The 22,789-nt window shown below is 37.4% G+C and overlaps 1 protein-coding gene across 5 annotated transcripts in view; it reads right to left on the bottom strand.

The window, feature by feature from the left end:
• shroom3 (shroom family member 3) overlaps positions 1 to 22,789 on the bottom strand; it is a 335,910-nt gene that overhangs the window by 21,287 nt on the left and 291,834 nt on the right. For 3 of the 5 annotated variants that reach the window (XM_051929652.1, XM_051929653.1, XM_051929654.1), the window contains 2 exons: positions 11,568 to 11,699; positions 4,870 to 8,053 (listed from right to left, as the gene is read on the bottom strand). In XM_051929652.1, the coding sequence (XP_051785612.1) occupies positions 4,870 to 8,053; positions 11,568 to 11,699 (3,316 nt within the window). Of the gene's footprint in view, positions 1 to 4,869; positions 8,054 to 11,567; positions 11,701 to 15,654; positions 15,952 to 22,789 lie in introns of those variants that run through there. The other 2 variants (XM_028805375.2, XM_051929651.1) reach the window with 2 other exon arrangements.

Consider the following 22,789-nt stretch of genomic DNA (forward strand, 5'->3'; position numbering starts at 1 on the left):
GCTTGTGCCACCACCATCTACCCAAAGCACCATGATGTTCCAACAATGATGGATGGATTAAAAGCCAGAAGTCTGTATAACCATCAGCATCAAGTGACTCCGTGAGAACCCTAACTACAAAGAGGACTATTTCATTTTTGTTAGGTAGAATGCCCAAAGGGGACTGGGCGGTCTCGTGGCCTGGAACCCCTACAGATTTTATTTTTTTCTCCAGCCTTCTGGAGTTTTTTTTTGTTTTTTCTGTCCACTCTGGCCATCGGACCTTACTCCTTCTTATGTTAACTAAGGTTGTCTTATTTTAATTTCTTATTTGTCTTTTATTCTTCTTTTCTTCATTATGTAAAGCACTTTGAGCTACTTTTTGTATGAAAATGTGCTATATAAATAAATGTTGTTGTTGTTGTTGTTATCTGACCACAACATTAAATTTCAGTAGAAAGAGGTCTTTTTTAAAAAATAATATATATTCCTCTTTTGACGAAAGACACAGCGCTGTGAAAAAGAATGTACGACTCCAACACCAATGCACCTTTAGCCACACTGGATGTCTGTAACATTTCCACGGTTATCGAAAGATTCAAGTGACTTGAAAAAATGTTTTTGCATGGAAAAAATGAAAATTTATGGGTCAGAAAAATTTAATAAACTTCTGCTTTAAGCATGTCCTAATCTGAGTACAGTTAACATCGAGTGCAACTGGCAATGTGCAAATGATTAACAGAATTGTCTGAAGGGCCAGCTTTAAAATCTCATTTTAACCGTACATGATGGTTACACAATATGCCAAGATCAAGAGAGCTTATATTAGTTCTCAAATGGAAAACTGTTGATATTTGTGTAGCCGATGGGGATTATAAAACAATTTCAGAATAATTAAAAGCCTGCAATTCCACTATACAACAATTTCAACAGAAATGGATCCCTTACAATCTACCAGGAGCAAACTATTCCATGAATTTCAGTCCATGTGCTAAATAGCAAATGCAAAGTCCCTGAAAACTGCAGGTTAATAAAAGATTTGAAGGTGTTTCCTGCAATCTTAAGGTGTATGGTGTGGGAACCAGCCCGGACACAGACAGGTAGACATGTTGTTTTCACCACACACACGTTTATTTACACTATTATTTACAAGATAGTGAGCACACCCCAGTGCCTCAGCACCAATCACCCCTTCAAGTCCTGGCCTACACGCACAATGCCTTCACTCTTCAGACCGCCTCCACTCCTCCCCTCCAAGCTCCGTTCACTTCCACCCGACTCCAGCATTGAATGGAGAGAGGCGGCCCCTTTTATTCACCCCCGGATGGGCTCCAGGTGCTTCCTGATAAGCCTCTGCCGACACACCCCCGTGTGGCAGAAGCACCGGCTGTGTACCCGGAAGCCCTCTGGGTGTCCCTGATCCTCTTCCCCCCAGCACTTCCGGGTGTGGCGGAAGTGCTGAGGTCCAGGGCTCCCAAGGCATCGGGACGCCCCCTGGCGGTGACCACGGGCCCCTACAGGGTTGAGCTTCCCAGCTCTGTACCCGTGGCCCCCAACACAACCAGGGTGGTCTCCCCCTCGTTGTCTGGAGGAGGCACAAGCCCTCCTCCAGTCCTCCTGGGCGTCCCGGCTGGGTACCACCCCCAGCCGCGTGCCACAATGGGTCAACTGTCAGAAACAGACGGTCCAAATCTGCTCTACACGTGAAGTTCAAGATGAACAAACCTTTGAGCTGCAGCACAAAATTTATCTAACAATGCGTGCTGGACAGAACAGTCACAATTAATTTATTTTAATGCAATGATAGATATCATGCTTACTGAAAACCAAACAATATCTGTGACTACAAGAATGTAATTCCAAATATACAACATGGAGATAGAAAAATTATAGTGTGGAGCTACTTTTCTGCTTTAAGGCTTGGACAGGTTAAAGTCACTAAGCAAACCATAAATTCCACAATGCATTTAAAAAGAAAAAGCTGATAAAATGTGAAGACTTTGGAAAAATGGTTGAACCACAAATGGATCTTGTAACAGGAGTCAGGCACATAAGCTTAGGGTGTGTCTCACGAGTATGGGGCTGACTGATATTACAAGGAAGGATTTGACTATAACACCAACAAGAACACGGTTTCCGTTTGATTTAGAATGGAGGAGAACTAGCACGAGGACCAGTTAAGTCACTTCCACGCTGAGCAACAGGTACTCTGCCTCTTCCCCTTCCACCTCCTTACTCAAACAATACAATACAATACAATTTATTTTTGTATAGCCCAAAATCCACAAGAAGTGCCGCAATGGGCTTTAACAGGCCCTGCCTCTTGACAGCCCCCTAGCCTTGACTCTCTAAGAAGACAAGGAAAAACTCCCAAAAAAACCCTTGTAGTGAAAAAATGGAAGAAACCTAGGGAAAGGCAGTTCAAAAAGAGACCCCTTTCCAGGTAGGTTGGGTGTGCAGCGGGTGTCAAAAAGAAGGGGATCAATACAATACAATATACAGAACAGAACAAATCCTCAATACAGTATAAAAATAAAAAGTACGGAGCAGAATTTAACAGTAGATGATATCACATAATATGACCCAGGGAGCACTTGTTGTTCTGGACAAGCCCTCAACAAGAACGGAAGTTTTTGGAGAACTATACATGAAAGAAACGTTACACATGAAGTATCCTCCTTTTTCATTTCATTTTATGAACCAACCAAACTGGACATTAAGCAGGTTTATACGCTGGTGCTCTACTCCTTATTGTGTTTGACTTTAACTGAGAGTAACTTTCCAAAACTCTTGAGATCCAAATCACAAAAGAATAACCCCAAGGAGCAGGAGCTTTGGAATAATGAAATCAAAAGTCTACATCATAATCCTGCTAAAATGCTTTAGTAGGCATTTTATGTGATGCTGTCTGTAGTTGTAAGATAGCCCTCAAACATCACATAGATGAAGTTGGCCAAGATTTCTAATAAACTATGATTAAACAATTATAAGAAACCCAATTTATTTTGTCAAAGTGGTGGAACTTCTGGTAAACTCTTTCTATTTGACAAATAAATAATAGCAAATCAGAATCTTTCATCATTATTTGTTTCTTGAGATCACTTTAACCTACAGGAAGAAAAAGGGACGCTTACAGTGACGCTCTTTAAGGAGGTAAAATACAAATTGGTGTATAAATGAGATGAATGAACAAAAGGAGAACACAAAATCCTACTGCCTTCCTGGGCCCTTTGTACGTGGCTTTTGAATCCTAGCTAACTTCCTTCTCTGTAAGTCACTACTTTTTCCTTACTCTTGCTTCTTCCACACAGAAGGTAACTCCTCTAACTCACCTCCTGATTCAAGAACCAAAGGACCTAATGGCTCAACTCCAAAAATCTCTTGGTAGTTCAAGGGATGTCCTACTTTTGCCATAGAGACACTGCATACTGCCCTCTCTCCAATAAGAGGTCTTTCACCCACAACCAGGGCAAAGCACCCTATGAACCTGCTTGGATGACAACTCCATAGAACTCTGGATGAACACTTTACTTGTTCCTTCCAAGTTCCCCTGTCTTTAGCATTTCTGGGGCATCCAAGAGATACACAGGGCTTACTGCTCTCCAATGGAACCTTTTTTTCCATGCATACTGTACTGTACATAGCTGATAAAGAAATTTTAGAAAAGCAAACTACTATTGTATCCAAATAAAATTAGAACTGGAGATTCAGATAAGATTCTGATTTCTGAAAATATTATCCCAGGTTTTGTGTACTGGCTTTAGGGGGAACCATATGGAAACTGTAACCACCAAAAAGGAAAAAAGAAAAGAATTGGCAAATCAGTTCTTGGGAACTGTTGCATGCAATTCAGTTTCTGTAATTCAGGAGTCCAAGCTATGGCAAGAAGTCAGATTCACAGCCAAGGCTTGGACAGTATTCAGTTTCGGCAGCCTGACTGGAGCAGTGCATAGCCAGGCATGATGTGTATTCACTGTCTTCAAATATAAGGATCCCCAGAAATTAAGGACCTGCTTGTTGCAGGCTGAGGGCTTTTTTCCCAAGTGAAGGAGTTCAAGTTCTTATCTAATGTCTAATTCACAGAGGAGGGAAAGGGAGGGACCGTGAGACTGAGTACTGTATTTGAACTCTTGTAGCATTACTATGGATTCCATAGTAGATAGTGTTTATGAAGAAGGACGTTAAAGTCTTTAGAGATAAAAATCTCAGTTTAATGGTCAATCCACCTTCCTGTACTCACAAGCTTTTTGTAGTGAATGTAAATTAAGATAGGAGATGGAAGTGACCTATGGAAGTGACCTATAGAAGTCCCTAGCTGGCCTAAATACACCTGGGAATTTTTCAAGGAGAGATGCAGACTTTTGCTGAGAAATGTTGGTTGCCTTCTTCAGTCACTTACCAGCGCACCCCTCACCAAGATAAAGTGGTACAAATTAAGAAATAAAGCTTTACAGAATATGAGTGCAGTGAAGTGAATGAAGCCCTTGACGAGAACTTCATTGCTGCATCATTTTAGCACAATGGCAGCAAAATGTGAGGCCAAGCCACTCAAGGATAACAGACAAAATAGAATCAATTAGATGACAAAATGTTACATTTTAAACAGCCATGATACCTCAGATCCATCCATTAAATGAGCTGACTTATTTCTAATTTATTGAATGAGGAAAAAAAGACCTAACATATACAGAAAACACGAATGAGGAGTGAAAAGAATTTGAACAAAACAAAGTCGGCAACACAAAAGGAAATCTATTTTACCCATATGTACAGTTTACATACACAATAGGGACATCCATTCATCATTAATTATGTGCTCTTAAAACACATACATAACTCATTAACATCTTTTCTACTAATCTTTTCCATTTATAAGCATATATATCTTACCTTATGTGCTGAAGGTGATGATCTTGACCGAACATGGACAGCAATGGGACGGTTTTCTGAATGCTCTAATAGGTCTTCAGCGGAGGCTGACTTTCCTGAAGCTGACTGTTCTTTTCTGTGGTGCAGATGACTACTGGCCTTCGCTTGTGCTTGCTGAACAGTGAACACTTGATTCAGTTCCATTTCTGAGCTGTGGCATCTTTGATGTAGTTCACTGGTAGGCCAAGCTGAGAGAGAGTAATTACTGGACAATAGTCTTGATTGTTTCTCTTCCAAATCAAAGCAAACTTGAAGTCCAGGAGGGAGAGTGGAGGATCCTTTTGTGGACTGTGAGTTCCTGTTCGTTTGCTTGTATTTATATAGTGTCTGATCCTGTAGTGAGTTCAGACTAGAAGCAGAAGATAAACTTTGGGACTCTGAACAATTTATTCCTACAAAAGAGTTCAGAGAATGATCCCTGGAAGGCCGTCGCCCTGTTTTCCGTTCAATATAATCAGCTATGGCATTCTGTTGCAGCTGCTTCAGCTCAGGGCGTGAAAGATTGGTAGTGGTGTTCAGAGAAGTAGTATGAGATCTTCCCTCATTTTCAAACATTCTTCTCCGGTCTGCAACACTGGTCTCTGGATGGAGGAAGTGTTGAGTCTTCTTTTGCATGGAGACAGGCAAAGGCTCACTGTCACACACACCCACTTCATTCATTTTCTCAGGCTCAGAGTAGGAGCGCTTTTTCTGTTCAGCAGTAAGGCGTTTTCTACCACCAATTCGGGAAACAGAATAAGGTGCAGGTAGATTATTGAGAGGCTGAGGTGACAGAATGGAGCTAACTTCTTCAGGAGCAACTGTCTGCCTTTCTTTAGGGGCATGACGTGACCCATTATTAATTCGAGCAGCACTCCAAGCGGAATTACCCAAGGATGGCTTCTCTTGAGATAACTTTGGTTTGTTGAGATTTGGTGGGCTTATTTCAAGGTCTTTTCGCTTAAAAGACGTGGCCCTAAGAACTTTACTTTGTGCATCTTTAATACTGTTCCTATAGGCCCTATTAAACGTGTTGTCAACAAAACCACTTGAAATATCCTGAAACTCACTCTTCCATTTGTTTTCCTTCATTTCCTCCTCTGTGCTCAGCTGAAAGGTGCTCTTGCTCCTCTGTAAGTGAACCGGTTTACCTGGTGCATCATTCAAGGCTCCATGCTCACTCTTTCTTCGCCTGTGGCTTATAAACTCATTTTCCTGTTCTTGTTTTAATTCGTCTCCTACACTTGAGCTCTTTAGGTCCCTGTTACAGTTTTGGGAGCTTGTCTGACTTGAGTGCAGTCTGCCCATGCTTGGCCCATCAGGAAAGTTTAGACGACTTCGAATATCTTCAATGCTTGTGTATGAGCTCCTGCCACTGGATGCCTGACTTAGTCGCCCATAAACAAAATTATTGCAACCAATGCTGCTAGTGCTTTGGGCCCTTTGTTTTTCCTGCTCCCTCTGTTCTATCTGATTAACTTTCTCTAACACAGAGCAACGCAATTTGGTTACATCACTCTTTCGAGCCTGACAGTTCTGGACACTACTGGTATTATATCGGGGTCTACAATGGTCTAAGTTCTTAGATGGCTGGGGTTGAGGGGAGAAATCATTATACCTTGGTGAACACGGTATGTGCAGCTGATACCCAGATGGCTCACCTGAGTGCCTGTGTAAAGCTTGATTTTTAAACTCATCATTCATATCCGAGAGTAATATGTCACTGCAGCTTCCATAAAACCTTTGATTTCTATCTGCATTGAACTGCCCGTTAGGATACATAGTTTTCTCCAAGTAATTCCCCCAGGGATGTGCTACTGGCTTAACATACGGCCTTTCTGCTTTGCTTTCATCTTGCTCTTCTTTAAATTTAATCATTTCTATTTCTGATTTACTTTCTTCCTGTCGGATATGTTTCTTTTCTTTCTGATCTGGTTTTGAAGAAACAGCATTGGGATACTGATGGGAACAGTTCCCTGTGGCAGACTGGTGTGTAACAAAAAATGAACCTCTATCTATTTCATTCTGAGCATGGCTGTCAGTGTTGATTTCAGTCATGGATGCAAAATGAGGCCGATAAAGCCCCATTTTAGAATCTGTATTTTCATATTTGTTTTCTGTGTACTGTCTTGCTTGATGAGTAATGGAGAAATTGGTGGTGCTATTACTTTGGTGTAAGTTCTCTTTTTCTAATGTCACCCCAGGACTAGCAGTAGCCTGTGCTTTTTGTGAAATGTAGCCACTTTCCTTAGCTAATGCTGGATAAAGTACAGTGACAGAACTGGGACAGCTTGAGGGGACCTGTGCATAGTGTGGTTCAGGTTGAGGTACAGGATATACCCCAGTGGGAAGCATTGGCCTCCCAGGTGCAGGTGACTGAGCAAAAGTCTGTTTTGGTTTGACCGTAGGGCTGCTTTCTGGGCTTTTTTCCACAACTGTATGCAACTGGGTATCTGCAGAAAATGACGATTTTCCTGAACTACCTGAGCTTCCAGATTGAGACCAGGAGCCTTTCTGTTGCATCCGAGCAGATCTGGCCTGTTCCAAACTTGACCAGGAACTTGGCCTTTCATGGTGTTTGGTAGCAGCATAACTATCTCTGCGCAAGGGTGGAGCTGGTGGTCCTGTATTATCACTTTCTGAAGGATTACTACTACCAGAGTTTCCCCACACTGAGCCAATACTATGTCTGTTAGTATTGTGACTGTTGCTGGAGCAATTATGTCCCCCTTTAGTGTCAGTCTGGATTTTCCCATCTTTATTACGGTGCAACACTGAAGAACTAACTTCTTGCTCTTCTGATATTCCACGATGAGGATCATATACTGTCCGAACATACCGTATATCAGCTTGTTTAATGCTCTCTGAGCCTCTCTGCAAATGCATGCTGTCCATTGAATATGAGCGTTCCTTACTAAAACACTGCGATGGGTAATCTGGAATGCTAGAGCTTGTGGAGAAAGAGCTGTAGGCAGAATCTCTCTTGCTGTGAAGGTGGGGGAACTGGTCAATGCTGTTAGTTGATTTGGCAGGGGACAACTGGTGGCACGAGCTGTAGGCAAGGTGACCATGATCCAGGCTCTCCATACTTCCCCTAGAGCTATACTGGTCTGGGCTCTTCCTCAGGAATCCATGATCATACCCTGAGAGGTCACTGGTTGAGGAACTGTTAGGAAGCGAAAAACCATTATTAGAAGAGAGAAGAAGATTAATGAGTTCATTCATACATACTGCATATACATATTTAACTTGGAAACAGGCAAACATATTGAATTACTTACTTTAGTAATAGTCTTTAAGGTGCTTAAAAAGTAGACAGGGAAACAACATAAATGTTAATGTATAGCCACTGCTAAATGATAAAAATGCATCACCTAATAAACCAGTGTGACACTGTAAATACCTTTTAACTTAAAAAAAAATGCAAAAAAACCCTAAAATATCACAAAAAAGCTTTATTAACCTTTATAACTCATAAAAACTGAACCATTACTTCAAATGCAAATGATATGCACAACAGTGAACCTTGGACAGAGTTGTAGTGCAGAATTAATACTGACTGGCTAAATGTCCAATGGCAAAGTACTGTATATGTGATAAACACAATGGTTTGGATAAGTCTGTCCTCCTTGGCGGCATTAGCACTCCATGTCACCTAATATTAAGACTGACGTTACTGTGGTCCTCTTGTCTTAGCAGAACTTAATAATGAATATATCCCAGCTTATCCACTAACATTCATATGTTTGAAATCACCCAGAAATATTCGTATCTTTGATAGAAACTGATACTTTCTTTTAACAATACACTATAAAATTGATTTTAAAATGTAGCCAAGACATTACTAATACTGTCAATTACTGCTTGAAATGACTGATTCATAATTTATTATTCACATATGACTACAAAGCCTAATTTTCATTAACCCTGTATCCTAATGGTAAATTCTCTTAAATCCTCCTTAATTAATCAGATTTAATTGCTAATTGGTTATTAGAGTATAAGGAGGTATTGTGTGCAATAAAGGAAATATATATTAAATTTATAAAATGAAAATGTGTAGTCAATGGGCATGCCTTCAATATGTGACTGACGCGTTTTTGGAAGGTACTAGCAGCTTCTACTAAGATGAAAAGTAGCATTCAAGAAACAGTGAAAGAGTTACCGGTAATGGAATTTTATATTACTTTGGTGCAAAGTGATTTTAGACAGGCTTAGAGATGTCAAGGCTTTCACCAACATGGAGGTAATTGATGTTGCATGGCACATATACAACATCATACAACACTAGGTCAGCCGTGGCTGAATGTTGTCATAGAAGTGACAAAGATGTATCTGCTCCAAGAAACAGTGCGCCTCATTGGAGTTTCCGAAAGGATAAATTGGCAAAGATTACAAGAGTACAAGTGCTATTTATGGAAGTCTGAAACTGCAGAGATTCAGAAGTAAGCAATGGGTTAAAAAGTTAACAATGTTATTTCCAAGGTGATCCTAACTGGGGTCCTATTCAAGAACAAATTATTCGGTACTAATCTAAACATTTTCTTAGAAGTGAAGTAGATCATGTCTCCAAAAACAAACAGGCACTCCAAGACACTTCCCTTTGGTGTTATAAAGTACTGTCATGTTTAAAGGTCCAGAAACATATAAATCATTAAAAGTAGCTGCAACATCAGTAACATGTACAATTTGTTTTATCTTACAGCAAAAAAGCAAAGTTTTGTTTGAGAATTCCATTATAAAGTTTTGAATTGTCATAAAAAGGCCATCAGGAGTTTAGAGTGAAACACCGCTTCAGAAAAAAAAACCCAGTATCAATGTATTTTAAATGGCTAAACTGTACTTTTTAATGCATACACAGACAGACACATATTGTAAACACAGGTGTGTTTTTCATGAGTTTTAAAAAAAGGTACCATTATACATGAGCTTATGTGTTTTCTTCATGTATGTGACAGTCATTTTTTACTGTTGCAAAAGAAAAAAATACACTGGCTGGAGTCATTACCTGTCACGTGCAGACATTTTGATGATCCATATAATGTGGTAATGTGGTAGTACGATGTCCGTTCCGCTAATTACATTGGCAATCAAGGTGGTTGCAATCATAAAGATGCATCAAAAACTGTGACAATATTAGGAACATCCCTCCACATCGCCTTGCGGATGCACGTGCTCAGTGTCATTTGTGGGGAATGGGAAAGGCTGGTTGTTAACTAATGGCAAGGATCCACCTTCATGTGTCATGAATTTCCCAGCAGTTAAATGCACTAATATGCTCGATGGTGCATTTTCATGTGTCTACATGAGCAAAATAGACAATGTCACTTTTTTTTGTTTTAAATGCACTACACGACTCCGTGGCAATACGAACAGAATGTAATTGAGTGCAATGCAGTGTGTGCTACCGATTACCTGTGTTATGCAGAGCGCAGGGAATGCACACATGCCTTTTATAAACGGTCACCTTTTGCTGATATGTAGAACATTTTTCACCTGTAATAAGATCTTGTAAATAATAAATCAGAAACAAATAGACTATATAAAAAAAAAGTAAAAATACCCTACGATCTTGAATGTTAAATAAATGTAACATGAAACATACTTCGATAAAACTGCTTTCTAATATCTGATTATCTTTAAATATTTTAAAACGGTCAACTACTGTTAATTTGGCAGTTTCAGAGGGTTAAAGGTATGCTTTAAGGAAAAGGTACCATAAAATGAATGCTCAGACAAACAGTTTTCAATTGATTATCTAAATGCAATTCATAAACACTGAAAAATATTTAGCTCTATATTGTATATTTCTGTACTGTATGGCAATGTACGTATGTTTGTAATTACTAATTTAGTGTGCTTCTCTTTTTATTTGTTACCAGAAAATCAGTTAAAAATGTAGTAAAGTGGTTACATACGGCAAAAAATGAAAATTATGCTTAAGATTAAGATGGTTAAAAACATTTTGTATTTATTAATGCAACCTGCCCAGATGCTACTTTGTTGTTGAACAAGAGCACAAAGTTAAAGTTGCACTGTAACTTTGTAGACGTTCTGTTCTAAAAAATACAATTTTTATTGTCATTTTTACTATTAATTTTAATAAAACATCTATTACTGTTTTATTACTTTTGAAGACCTGAAATGAATCCAGTCTGACTTAAATTATATTTCCCCTGTTGTAAGTTCTTATCAATCAATATTTAAACCTGATAAAGCACTCTTTTGACTAAGAGTAAATTAACATTCACCATTAAATCAAAATGTGTGATCAGATTCCTCAAACAATCTTCATAGGAACATAAAAAAAAAATCTGTCATACTTCTTCCACAGATTTACAATAAGCAGTTCATTATAGTCAGCATCAACATGCAAAATATAGAAATGAAGAACACCATTGAAACAATTGATTTAAATGAATTACTAAGATAATCTTGCATTTTAAATAACTTGCTCTTGACTAAATTACATTAATTAATTAATAAAAATGTCTGTTTTAAATTCAAGTCATTACACAGATTAAGCATATGTTTATTTAGCTAACAATTAAATGTCTTATAATTGCAATTAAATATTGTTTAAGATGCTTGCAAGATTCGAATATAGTTCTGTATATTCTGGGAAGACATGATTAATTAAGAGTTCTTTGGTCATAATGTACGCAGACAAGCCAACTGACCTTGAGTGGTACGTTTGGTGCCAAGGAGTGCTGATGGTGCCCTGAGATATTTGCATCATGCTGGGATCCTGCTGATTTTCCCCTAATTTGGTTGAGTGCCAGGAGTGAGGTCGACATCCTGGTTCACTTTGCCTGTGTATAGTAAAGAAAGTTATTAGGCTTGGAAAATTGGTGGCATAATTCTGCAGTAAATGAAAAACAGAATATAATTGGAGCTTCCTGGAGTTCACTTGTTGTACTTAACAAACAAGTACAGATATAAAAAATATTAAGAATAGATAAAACATAAAAAAATATGTTTGGAAATAAAGGAATGAAAAAGAGTAATGTATTAAAAAGTTAACACTTTTAAGATCAAGATCATAAAATCTTCAAAATGCCATTATATTATCTTTTTGAAAAGAAATTTAGTTAAATTTTGCAGAAACATTATTGCATCATACAAAGTGCCAAATAAAAAACATAAGAGATTTATTAAGATTTTACTCATTCTATGTAATTATTAATACCAACCTTACATAATACTACTCTTTACCGACTGTTTTTTCTGTTACAATGTACAGTGTACATGCCATATAATATGCAAATCACAAAGACTTTTTTTTACATATAAATGTTTAAATTCCAAATGTTAAACTAACATCTTTGCTTTAAGTGTAGACATCTGCTGACTGTACCAACATATAGAGTACACTAATGTTATGCCAATACTAATGATTTTGCTGAGATTTACAAATGGTAAGTTGTGAAACTGTTTTAAAGATAAAAGGCTTATATGACAGCAGACACACTCGCCAAATGACTCTACAAATGACAGCATAGAAAGAACACCACAAAGAAATATTTGCAAAAGGTGCAGTCAGGTGACACAATGTTCAAAAGGAGACAATATTCAAAAGTAATCATGCTTTGTGTTGTAGTTTACACTGAATTAAACTATTATTTTTATTTTTTTCTTAGAAACTTATTTAGCTCTTTTAAAAATAAAACACATCATTGACATAGTTTCATCCTGTCAGAGTCATAACCATGAAGTACACACTTAACTTATTTAGAGGAATACTCCACCCAAAAATGATAATTTTTCTATGTGTTAATTACCCTGTGTTGTTTGTTGTAATGGTCGAGAAAAAGACCTGACAAACTAGGCTTCTATAGGGACCAATGCTGAAGAAACAAAAACTATATTAAAACATCCATGAAACCATGGCGGCTCTGAGGCTAAGGATCTGTGCTGGTATCCAGAAGGTTGCCGGTTCGAATCCTCGTCACTGCCAAAAGAGATCCTACTCTGCTGGGCCTTTGAGCAAGACCCTTAACCTGTAATTGCTCCAGGGGCGCTGTACAATGGCTGACCCTGCGCTCTGACCCCAAGGGGTATGCGAAAACTAACAAATTCCTAATACAAGAAATTGTATAATGTGAAATAAAGAACAAAAAAAAAATCTCTGTTACTTGCATCACATAATCCATATGTGAGATATCCAGTTGTATGCTCACAATATCCTAAACATATATACTATATTTTGGCCTAAATACTGTTTAATTAACAACTTCCTGAAAATCATTTCTTAAATACAGGAGTACTGTGCTCAAACGAAAAGCATTTGAATTGAAGACCTGCCTCCTGTCTCATTCATTGGTCAGGAGTCCTGCACAGTAAGAGCTCATTCTATGGCTGGCATGGTGCTTCACATCACATCAACACTGCAGATCAGGGACAATTAGCAAAGAAGAGTGAGTGAAAACACACTGTGATTGAAAACTCCAGAAATACAGCATTGTAGCTTACCAATGACTAATGAATGAGGAGAGTGGTGAGTCTTTAAACAAAAAGCTTAATCCCATTTGAACATGCTCTCTAGGAATTCATGACATGACTATCCAGAACTGATTTAATAATATTCTAGCCAAAACACATAGATTTTGGATGTTGTGAGCATACGACTGGACATCTAATTCTCAGATTGTGCAACACAGGTTTGTTCAGCATTGTGCCAGAAACTTTGCTATCTCTGCCCTCCATAAAAACAAGATACATTTTTTTTCTAGAACATTACTATAAACAATATGGTGTAAGTAATGGATCACAAAATTATAATTTTTGGGTGAAGTATTCCTTTAAGTATATTTCAATTTGAATCTCTTAAAACTAAGAACAAGAACAAAGAGTGTATACTTTTACAAAGATCCTTGAAGTTTTGAGGCAAAAAAGATAAACACAGTCAATAGAAAAGAAGGTGTCTAATAAAATATCCATCCATCCATCCACAATCTTTCAGAACCTTGTTGATTTAACTATAGAGTCAAATAAGGCTGGAACAGTGCAATATACAGTATATGCTGCCAGTTAATTATCATAACATATGGAAGCAAAAAAAATGTTCAAATGTAATGTGTTCTTTCACTTATTTTTTTTCTTTCTGCTATCCCCCATTTTAATTTTTCAATTCTCAGTGAAGAAAAACTGCTAAATCCATTAACATCGATAAAGGTTCAAATTAGGATTATTCCCTTTATGTAATCTGATTTACTGTATAACCGCTTATAACCTATCATTATGAAACCTAACATGTTAAGTACCCATGAAAATAAACAGGGGCATCACAAAACTTGGGCTCTCACTATTTCTCCATGAAACTCAGTATGCTTATGCAAATTGCTGGTGCTAAATGAGCTCAAGATATTTACTAGAATATGAGCAAAAGTTTCAAGCCACTCCTTGTGCCTTTAATTTGCCCCTGAACATTACTGTCAGTCTCATGTGGCAGTTACATGAAGGGAACACAAGGGAAATTAAAGATTGATGGAGAATCTGTAGATGTTCTGTGTTTCTTTTAGTCTTTGTAGCCTTTTGTTAAACTCCTTTGTGATTCTGACGATTTTTGATTCAGGCCTAGCTTTTGGATTAATTTTTGTCTTGTACTTTTTCTGATACTATTCCCTGCACCACATTTGACCTGTTTCACAGATGACTCATAAATGACAACTGTTTTTTTCATTATTCTTTTTTTGCTTGCCTCTTAAAATCCGCACATCAATCAAGATGCACATCAACAGTTGCAAGCCACACTGCGGTCTTTAATCTTGGCCAGTTCTGCACAGAAGCCCACACCAAGGGGCCCAGTCGTCTGATTACCCCATATCACGCTAGGTGTAGGCTCAAGGTGTGAACTGCAGTAAATAAACGTACTGTGTGTCATTATGTGTTGTATACATTTAAATAGTATAGCTCAAGCACTATAAAATTCTACTTTTATTACTCTAAACTTTATGCCTTTATATTGATAGACAGTTGAGATTATTGCATCTTTTTTTCTTTTTTCATTTGTTACCAAAAATAGGGAAAGAAAAGTAGAATTGACATTAAGTACAAACAAAACAAACAAAACTAAATTCTACAACACTTTCTTTATATATATATATATATATATATATATATATATATATATATATATACATTTTTTGTGTCTTTATATAAATTTGAACCACATAGATGACTATGTTTTTGTCAGGGAAGCTGGTGAAATATTCTCTAAGCAAACAGATCTGGAGTATGTTCTATTGCAGCATTCTTTGGGGTTCTCAGTGTGATAAGCCCTGAAAAGTTTTAAGATGATTAATTATTTCAGCAGTTAGTGATGCATTCATAATTGAAGACAGTTTATAAATATAAAACAAGTTTTCCTTTTCTTTCTACGGAACATGCCATAAATATTGTACAGTTCTGAATGTACAATTTTATATCTATCATGATAAATCTCTTTTAATAACAAGTTATAGTACTAAAATCAATTAAGAATAAGAATCTTCAACTTAAAACAATTTTGGCACATTTTGTAATAAAGTATTGTTTTATTATCACAATAATAACAGGACTACTAAAAGAAATTCCAGCACTTTTTACAGTAATTTTCATCACAGCAACAATACAGTAGAGTGCAATCAAATAAAAAAACAATTTCAGGGCTTTTTAAACTAAAATTGCATTCAGTGTTGCATATAATATATGTCACAAAAACCTGCCAATAGTAGCAATTAACACTTAAATGTACTGTATTGCTTAAAAATAAACAAATAAAATTACCTGGATGCAAGTCGCAGCACCCTGGAAATAAAGCCAATGCTATCAACATTATTTGCTAATGGGGATTTCACCAATTTTTTTTTAATCATCTCCCTCTTCTTCTTCTTCTGCAAAGTGCTGCGGTAGAATGCTCCTAGCAGCTCCATTTTACTGAATGTAACTTTTAGAGCAATCTGGCTGAAATGCTTTAGCAGCAAAGCAGGCATGAAAAAGCGACTCTCACAAGAGTAAGTAATCAGCTATCAGTTAGGATCACAAGAGAATGCATGAAGTAAACATCCTGTAATGAGTTAAGAAGCTCCACACAATATTTCCCACTACTTTCTTTTATCATTTATAGTACTACATATATACAGAGGTTGCTAAAATATATATTATATTCTAAAATCTATCAAGAACAGTTACAAATCAATTATAATGTAAGAATACTGAGCTCACTTAAGCCATAAACATAACGTATACCCTATTTTAAACTGAAGGACTTTCTTTGAAACAGGTTAACAAAAGTTCTTTAGCCTAGCACTCTTATTTATATAAAAGAGCTAGTTTTGTGTAGTAAAGATTTTTTGGAGGTGCAGAAAAGTAATCTGTAACAAGTGGGAAAATTAAAATGAGGTTTCTAAGGAGTTGCAGTGGGAATACAGTTTTACCCTTTTACAGCAAGTTTGGCCTACATGCTTGTTTGGTAACGTTACTGATACACTTAATATTATGGAAGTCTTTCTGTGGAATAGTAAAATGGTTCAAGGCTGCTGGAATTGGCTCCAGTCCCTAGGATATCATGTTATTTTTTCTGAAAATCATTTTTATGTTGTTATCTGAGATTTCATATATGGATTTCTAAAGTGAAGTTGCACTATTTTCTTTGAACATGTTTTACATTTGAGGGGATATTAACAAAGGAATACATTAAGTAGTACATAAAAGGTAATGCATTATTTGACTAAACCTGCTTTTGTTGAGATATTAAACTAGAATTTTGTAGAAATTCCTTATTCTACTGATATTTCCCATGCATTCTGAGAACTGGTCACCCATTTTGTCTTTATCTGTCATTTTTTGTCAGATTTCATGTATAAGACAAAAAGCCCATACTATACTCTGTAATACTTTACTCTCTCTGTCAATACAATTACTTTGAGATGTATTTTTTATTACATCAGACAATGATATAAACAAATATAATTTTTGTTAATTTGAATTGGTTTGCCTTTCCAAAAATGTACAAAAATGGACTACAGAATAAGAATGTTATAACCTGAAACTTTTTATACTAATTCATGACTATTATAAAACACTTCCCAAATGTCTATATTCTGATAGATAAGTGTTGTTAGACTTAAATTTCATCCTTCATTGTGGAAATAATAAACAAATAAGAATAATATACAAATAAAACAAAAATTAACAGGAAAATACCAACAACCGTTAACATTAACAACACTTATCTTGTAGTCATTCAGTATTTCATGTGTTACTACCTCCTGCAGCCACCATTGCCTGACACCTCAGGATAATATGGCCATTGACCCTCTGCATCAGACGTTGTAGACTTGCTATCCCTTTCCTGCTGAAGGGTCTGATGAAGTGTTGGCAACTGGCAGAATCAGAGTCATATTTCTGGATACTGTATACAGGGTGGGGCATAAAGATCTCCCACATTTTCAGAGGTATAAAAATGAATGAAGCTATGTAAAAATTTTTTTTTTACATATTTCTGAAAAGTACATAAAAAACAGTTTTGTTTTAATGGGTTTTAAAAATCATATCAGACAAATGGCGGCCATTGCTGGCAATACATTGCTTGAAGACGTTCCCGGAAGTTCTCCATCACTCTCCAGGTCATCTCAAGTGGAATGGTGTCGATTTCCTGTCTGATCCTTTCCTTCAAACCCTCAAGAGATCGAGGATGATGTTTGAAAACCTTTTCCTTTAGGTATCCACAAAGGAAAAAGTCACATGGGCTTAAGTGACCGTGCTGGCCACCCCATGTTTCCCCTTAAAGAGTTCCAATGCCCAGGGAACATTTCCCGCAACACTCCGAGCGAACGTTGTGCTATGTGAGCTGTGGCCCCGTCCTGTTGAAACCACACATGTTCTGTATCGACATCACCCAGTTTGGGGCACAGAAAAGTCTCCAACATTTCAACGTACCGGTTGGCGGTCACAGTTATTGTTGCATCACCTTCCTCAAAAAAGTATGGGCCGATCACACCAAAGTCAGCAATTGCACACCAAACAGTTACGCGAGGAGAGTGGAGCAGTCATTCGTGGAGTTTAAGAGGATTATGTTCAGCCCAGTAGCAAATATTTTGCTTGTTTACTGCTCCACTAATATGCAAGTAAGCCTCATTACTACCCAGAAGTACAGTTGCAGCAGGAAGGATGAAGTTTTAAATTTGCGCACAGAATCCTCCTCAAACTCAGACTTGATATCCCCAGTGCCATGGCATGCTTCTGAACGGAACGCCTTGACAATTGCTGAATGGATGCTCTTACTGCTTCCACATTTTCTGGCGTTCTAATGGTCCTAGGTCTGCCAGGTGATTTTTTTTCAGTGAGGACCCAGTTGCCTGAAGCTTAGAAACCATAGCAAAATTGTTTTCCGATCTGGTACTTATGCATTTTGACCGAGCGCGAAGCGTGTATCTCTCTGCATCGCTATCACAGAATGGTTGAACAACAAAGCCCCGATGTTCACCAGTCCAACTCATGATGGGTACTGAGAATGGTAAAGCCTATCCTACTGAATGAGACCTACCCCATCTTCTACCCCCACTACAGCCTACACAGTTGTCCCTCAAAATGTGGGAGATCTTTAGGCCCCACCCTGTATTTGATAAAGAATATCTCAAAGGTACTCTGTGCTCTAAGCTCGGCAGAGAAACCTGTCTAACAATGAATGTTGCTTTATCTGTGATGAGGGCCTGATGCTGCTACTGAGAAATCTATTGAAGCCTCTGTCTGGATTAAATAGATTTCATAATATAGCTGAATAGATTCAGAAATGCATACATAGTATAAAGTATAGGCTTAGCCCTATAACACAGTTTCAGTATCTTCTGTTTTTATTTTGATTAATTAATTAACTTTATCTAAATAATATAATAGCAAAGTTATCAATGCCAGCTATATCTGTTAAAACCTTGATTTTTTTAAAAGCTGACAACAGGTAGGAAAGAAGATGTAAAGCATAACTTAGTGCTATATAAGTGTGACCCATGCTAAATAGCACTAGATTCATGCAGTGACAAAAACTGTGACACCCAGTCCCAGAGGTCTGAAGCAGTAAGTATCAGGCATTTCCTGACTTCTAATCTCTGACGTCTTTCTTCTGAAAATTAAAGACAATCATTTATAGACATATTTGTACAGTAAATTTTTTCAGTTGTAAGAAATAGCCATATAAGGGAACTTCAACCAGTTTATTTTATTATGTGCCTAAACTTACCGAGTTATCTATGTATCACCATAAGTCAATGGTAAATCTCTTGTTTACACAGAATGCATTCTTGTTCAGGAGCCTAATTTTGGATGCTTCATTTTGTAATTGTATTCTTTTGGTCACCATTCAGAGTTTGTGACAAAGGCTGAGGAAGGTTATATAGACTGACAAATTGGAAGCTTTGAGGAGTTTGGTGCTGTTTCCTCACCACAGTCTGGTACAATATCCACAAACATGCTATTGCACCAATTCATTGGTCCAAGTTATGATCCCCTTTTTTCACTTGCGAAAAAGTCCCTGAAGCACATGAATTCCTCCAGTTTAAGCTGGTGAGTATCCCTTAAATGAAAGGAACTGGCCATTCTGTCCTAGAAAAGAACCATGACCTCACATTTGGCGGTGATAATTCTTATCCAAACAGCATCACATTCAACTGTAAACTGTTTTGGCATGTTCACAAAGTACAAAGAAGACAACCATCTGCAAACAACACAAATGAAATTCTGAGATTGCCAAACTGAACACACTCTACCTCTCAGCTGCACATTCATATATATACTGTCCATGATAATAATAATCGAGAGAGGAAACAAAATGTACCCAATTCACACATTGAATGGGCTACACTTCATGTCAAGCCTGTGACCACAACTCAGTACTGGCTTCCAGGAAGGCTTCTAAGTAAATGGAACACAACTTCTTTGTTTTTTTTTTGCTTTTTTAAAAATGGGGGCCACAACTCCAGCCTAACAGTCCCAAGGTATCGAAAATGTGTTCTTTCAGTGTTTCACAGACATGAATCCAACCCATCCAGTGCAATTGCTATGTGTAGAGGTGTGTCCAACTATATGTATTGTGTATTTTACAGCCTCCTTCAAAACCTACTTTCCCACCAGATAAATTATATTCTATGTCACAAGAGCCTGTTTCAATTGTCAACATCTAGTGTGCTTGAATGGATGGATGGATGGACGGACAGACAGTTCTTTAATTGTCCCCAGGAGGAATCTGTCATATTCTTGCCTCAGGATTGCACCTGGCCCTGAGATCCTTCACCCTGTGGGTGGTAATCCCATGTGGAGGCTCCATATGGTTTTATCAACCTGAGCATAACTGGACTATGTGGGCTACCCAGACCCCACAGACAAAAACCCTTCCAAAACTGGCTCCAAGAATGGGTCAAAGCAATTCATGTTTCAGGCAAGGTTCTTTTTGACATAAGTGACCCTGAGGTGAGGTTCATTAATGGCCTGCTGCATGGGTGGCCACTCCCATTATTGTGCTTCAATGATCCTCAGAACCCTGTTGTCTGGAGATACCATGCTTTTGTAAGGCTTACCAGAGGAGGAGAAACATTCACTAAGAAATACATTGTCCCAACATATGGCTGTTTCATAATGGGAGAGTCATTATTCAAAATAGAAATAATCAAGAGTTTATACAAGGATTTTCATTATAGTGAATGCAAATACTTAAAAAAAAACAACTTATTAGAACATTAACAAATTAACTGGTACTGTGTGCAAAAGTTACTGCCCCCTAGTTAAATCAGAGCAATTCAAGGATAATTAGAGTCAGCTAAGTGGACACGGCCGGGATTGCTTATAGCAAAACCACGTTAGGAGAAAATGGACTTCAACAGAGAGTAACAAAGTAAAAAACACATTTAACAAATGACAGAACTGCTCATCTCATATTTGCTACGAATCACTTTGATGAATCCAGCAAATGTTGGGAGAATGCTTTGTGGACAAATTTGACAAAAGTGGAACTTTTAGGATGACATGGGTCAAACTGTATCCTTTTTAAAGGAAACACTGCAATTTACAGTAAAACTATTATACCAAAAATAAAACATGGTGGTAGTTTGAGGGTGCTTTGCTGCCTTACGATGTGTATTATTTGCTGTAATTGAAGGAACCATGAATTTGTTATTTTTCTGATTACTAGTTCTGTCCTCCGATCTAATGTAATTAAATTGATTGAATTTTAAGGATTAACTTTGATTGAGCTCAATTACCACAGATGTTAAGTTTCAGGTCCGTGCAGTAATTATGATTGGATTTGGTGTGAATGGAATTTAGCTGTTCTGACAAAATCATTGTCTTTTCTTTCTTTAGCAGGCATAGAGTTTTAATTCAGTAAGCTATTACGCAATAATTCTTTGGTGACTTTGGTTCTGCATTACTGTTCTGATTAGCTATTGACAAAAATCTAAGCAGTATTTTATTTTAATGCTCTTCATTGTCATATAGCATTAAAAAGCATCTGATTTTCTAAGCACTTAAAATGTTTTTTTCTTGTTGATCAAAATGCTTCTTTCCACAGATGACCCATCAAATTCAGTCTTTTCTCTTGTGAGAACAGACATTTTCCTTCTGTAAGAGAACCTATTGAAACCACTAATGTTAGAATGAATACAGAGACTGAGACAAAATGCTCTGTCCATTTTGAACAAAATATGTGCTCTTTAGCTGTCCTCAAAATCAAAAAAGAGACTTAAAAAAGAAACCAAAATATACAAAAACAGGTAGATTTATTACAAAAATAAAGCACACAGTTTAATTTTGTAAAGAAGTAATAAGCACAATACAAAACTAACACTGTAAAATATATAACTTGCTTGTATATGAGCACGCATAGACAGGACTTGCTTTTGACCAATGCTTTGTGTCCCTAGAGCCCTTGCCTGCCAATGTATAGTTCAAACACTCCTCTAATCACTTCTCTCATCTCTTTTCACCACCTCTGGCTCCTCTTCCACTTGCTCATTTATTTGCTGTCAACATATACTCTCCTAACTTAAAGCTCAACAGAGTTGTGGCCTGGTTGGGACTTTAGGCCTAGTAATGAAATAATTTACTCCAGCATACTACAAACTAGAGCTGTCACATTCCTATTATATATGAATATGTGTTACATTTTTAATTAAGAATTAAACAAGAACATTTTTGTCTCCAGGGAGTGTCACGTTATTATGAAAACTGTGCAGCATCATTTTCATTTCCACCTTAACCTTGGACATCACCTCAAGAAACTGCTTATCTGTATTTTTTATTTTGAATGGACAGCTTCCATTCAATAAAAGAATAACCTTTTCCTTTCCACTATGGATTGGCTGTACTCTTACTTTTTACCACAAGAGTAAGGAGGGGTGATTTTATTCACTACCATTAACAGGAATGCTTGAAATTGATTTACACTTCCAGCAGAGACTAACTGTGGATTCTCCAAGAACATAAATTGAGGTAATCAAACAGAAAATGGAGAAATATGCACTTCACGTAATGGATTTGTTTTTATGTTCATATACAATGAGGCTATGAGAATTTTATAGAAACTTCAGGAGATAGACAGAGTGGTGTAGTGGTTAAGGCTTTGGACTTCAAACCCTGAAGTTATGGGTTCAGATCCTGCTACTGACACTGTGTGGCCCTGAGCAAGTCGGTTGATCTGCCTGTGGTCCAATTGGAAAACCAAAAGAAATCTAACCAGTTGTATCATAAATGTTATAAGTTGCCTTGGATAAAAGCATCAGCCAAGCATGTAAATGTAGAAACTGCTTGACACATCAGTCCAGATGTTGTATCATTCATATACATCCTGTTGATTTGCTCCGGTCCTAGTCAACCAAAGTTCACCTCCAAGTAAAGGCAAACGTGAAGTAAATCTGGTCTCATCTGCAAGACA

The sequence above is a fragment of the Erpetoichthys calabaricus genome, chromosome 7 (assembly GCF_900747795.2).
Source record: "Erpetoichthys calabaricus chromosome 7, fErpCal1.3, whole genome shotgun sequence".
Classification (NCBI taxonomy): Eukaryota; Metazoa; Chordata; class Cladistia; order Polypteriformes; family Polypteridae; genus Erpetoichthys; species Erpetoichthys calabaricus.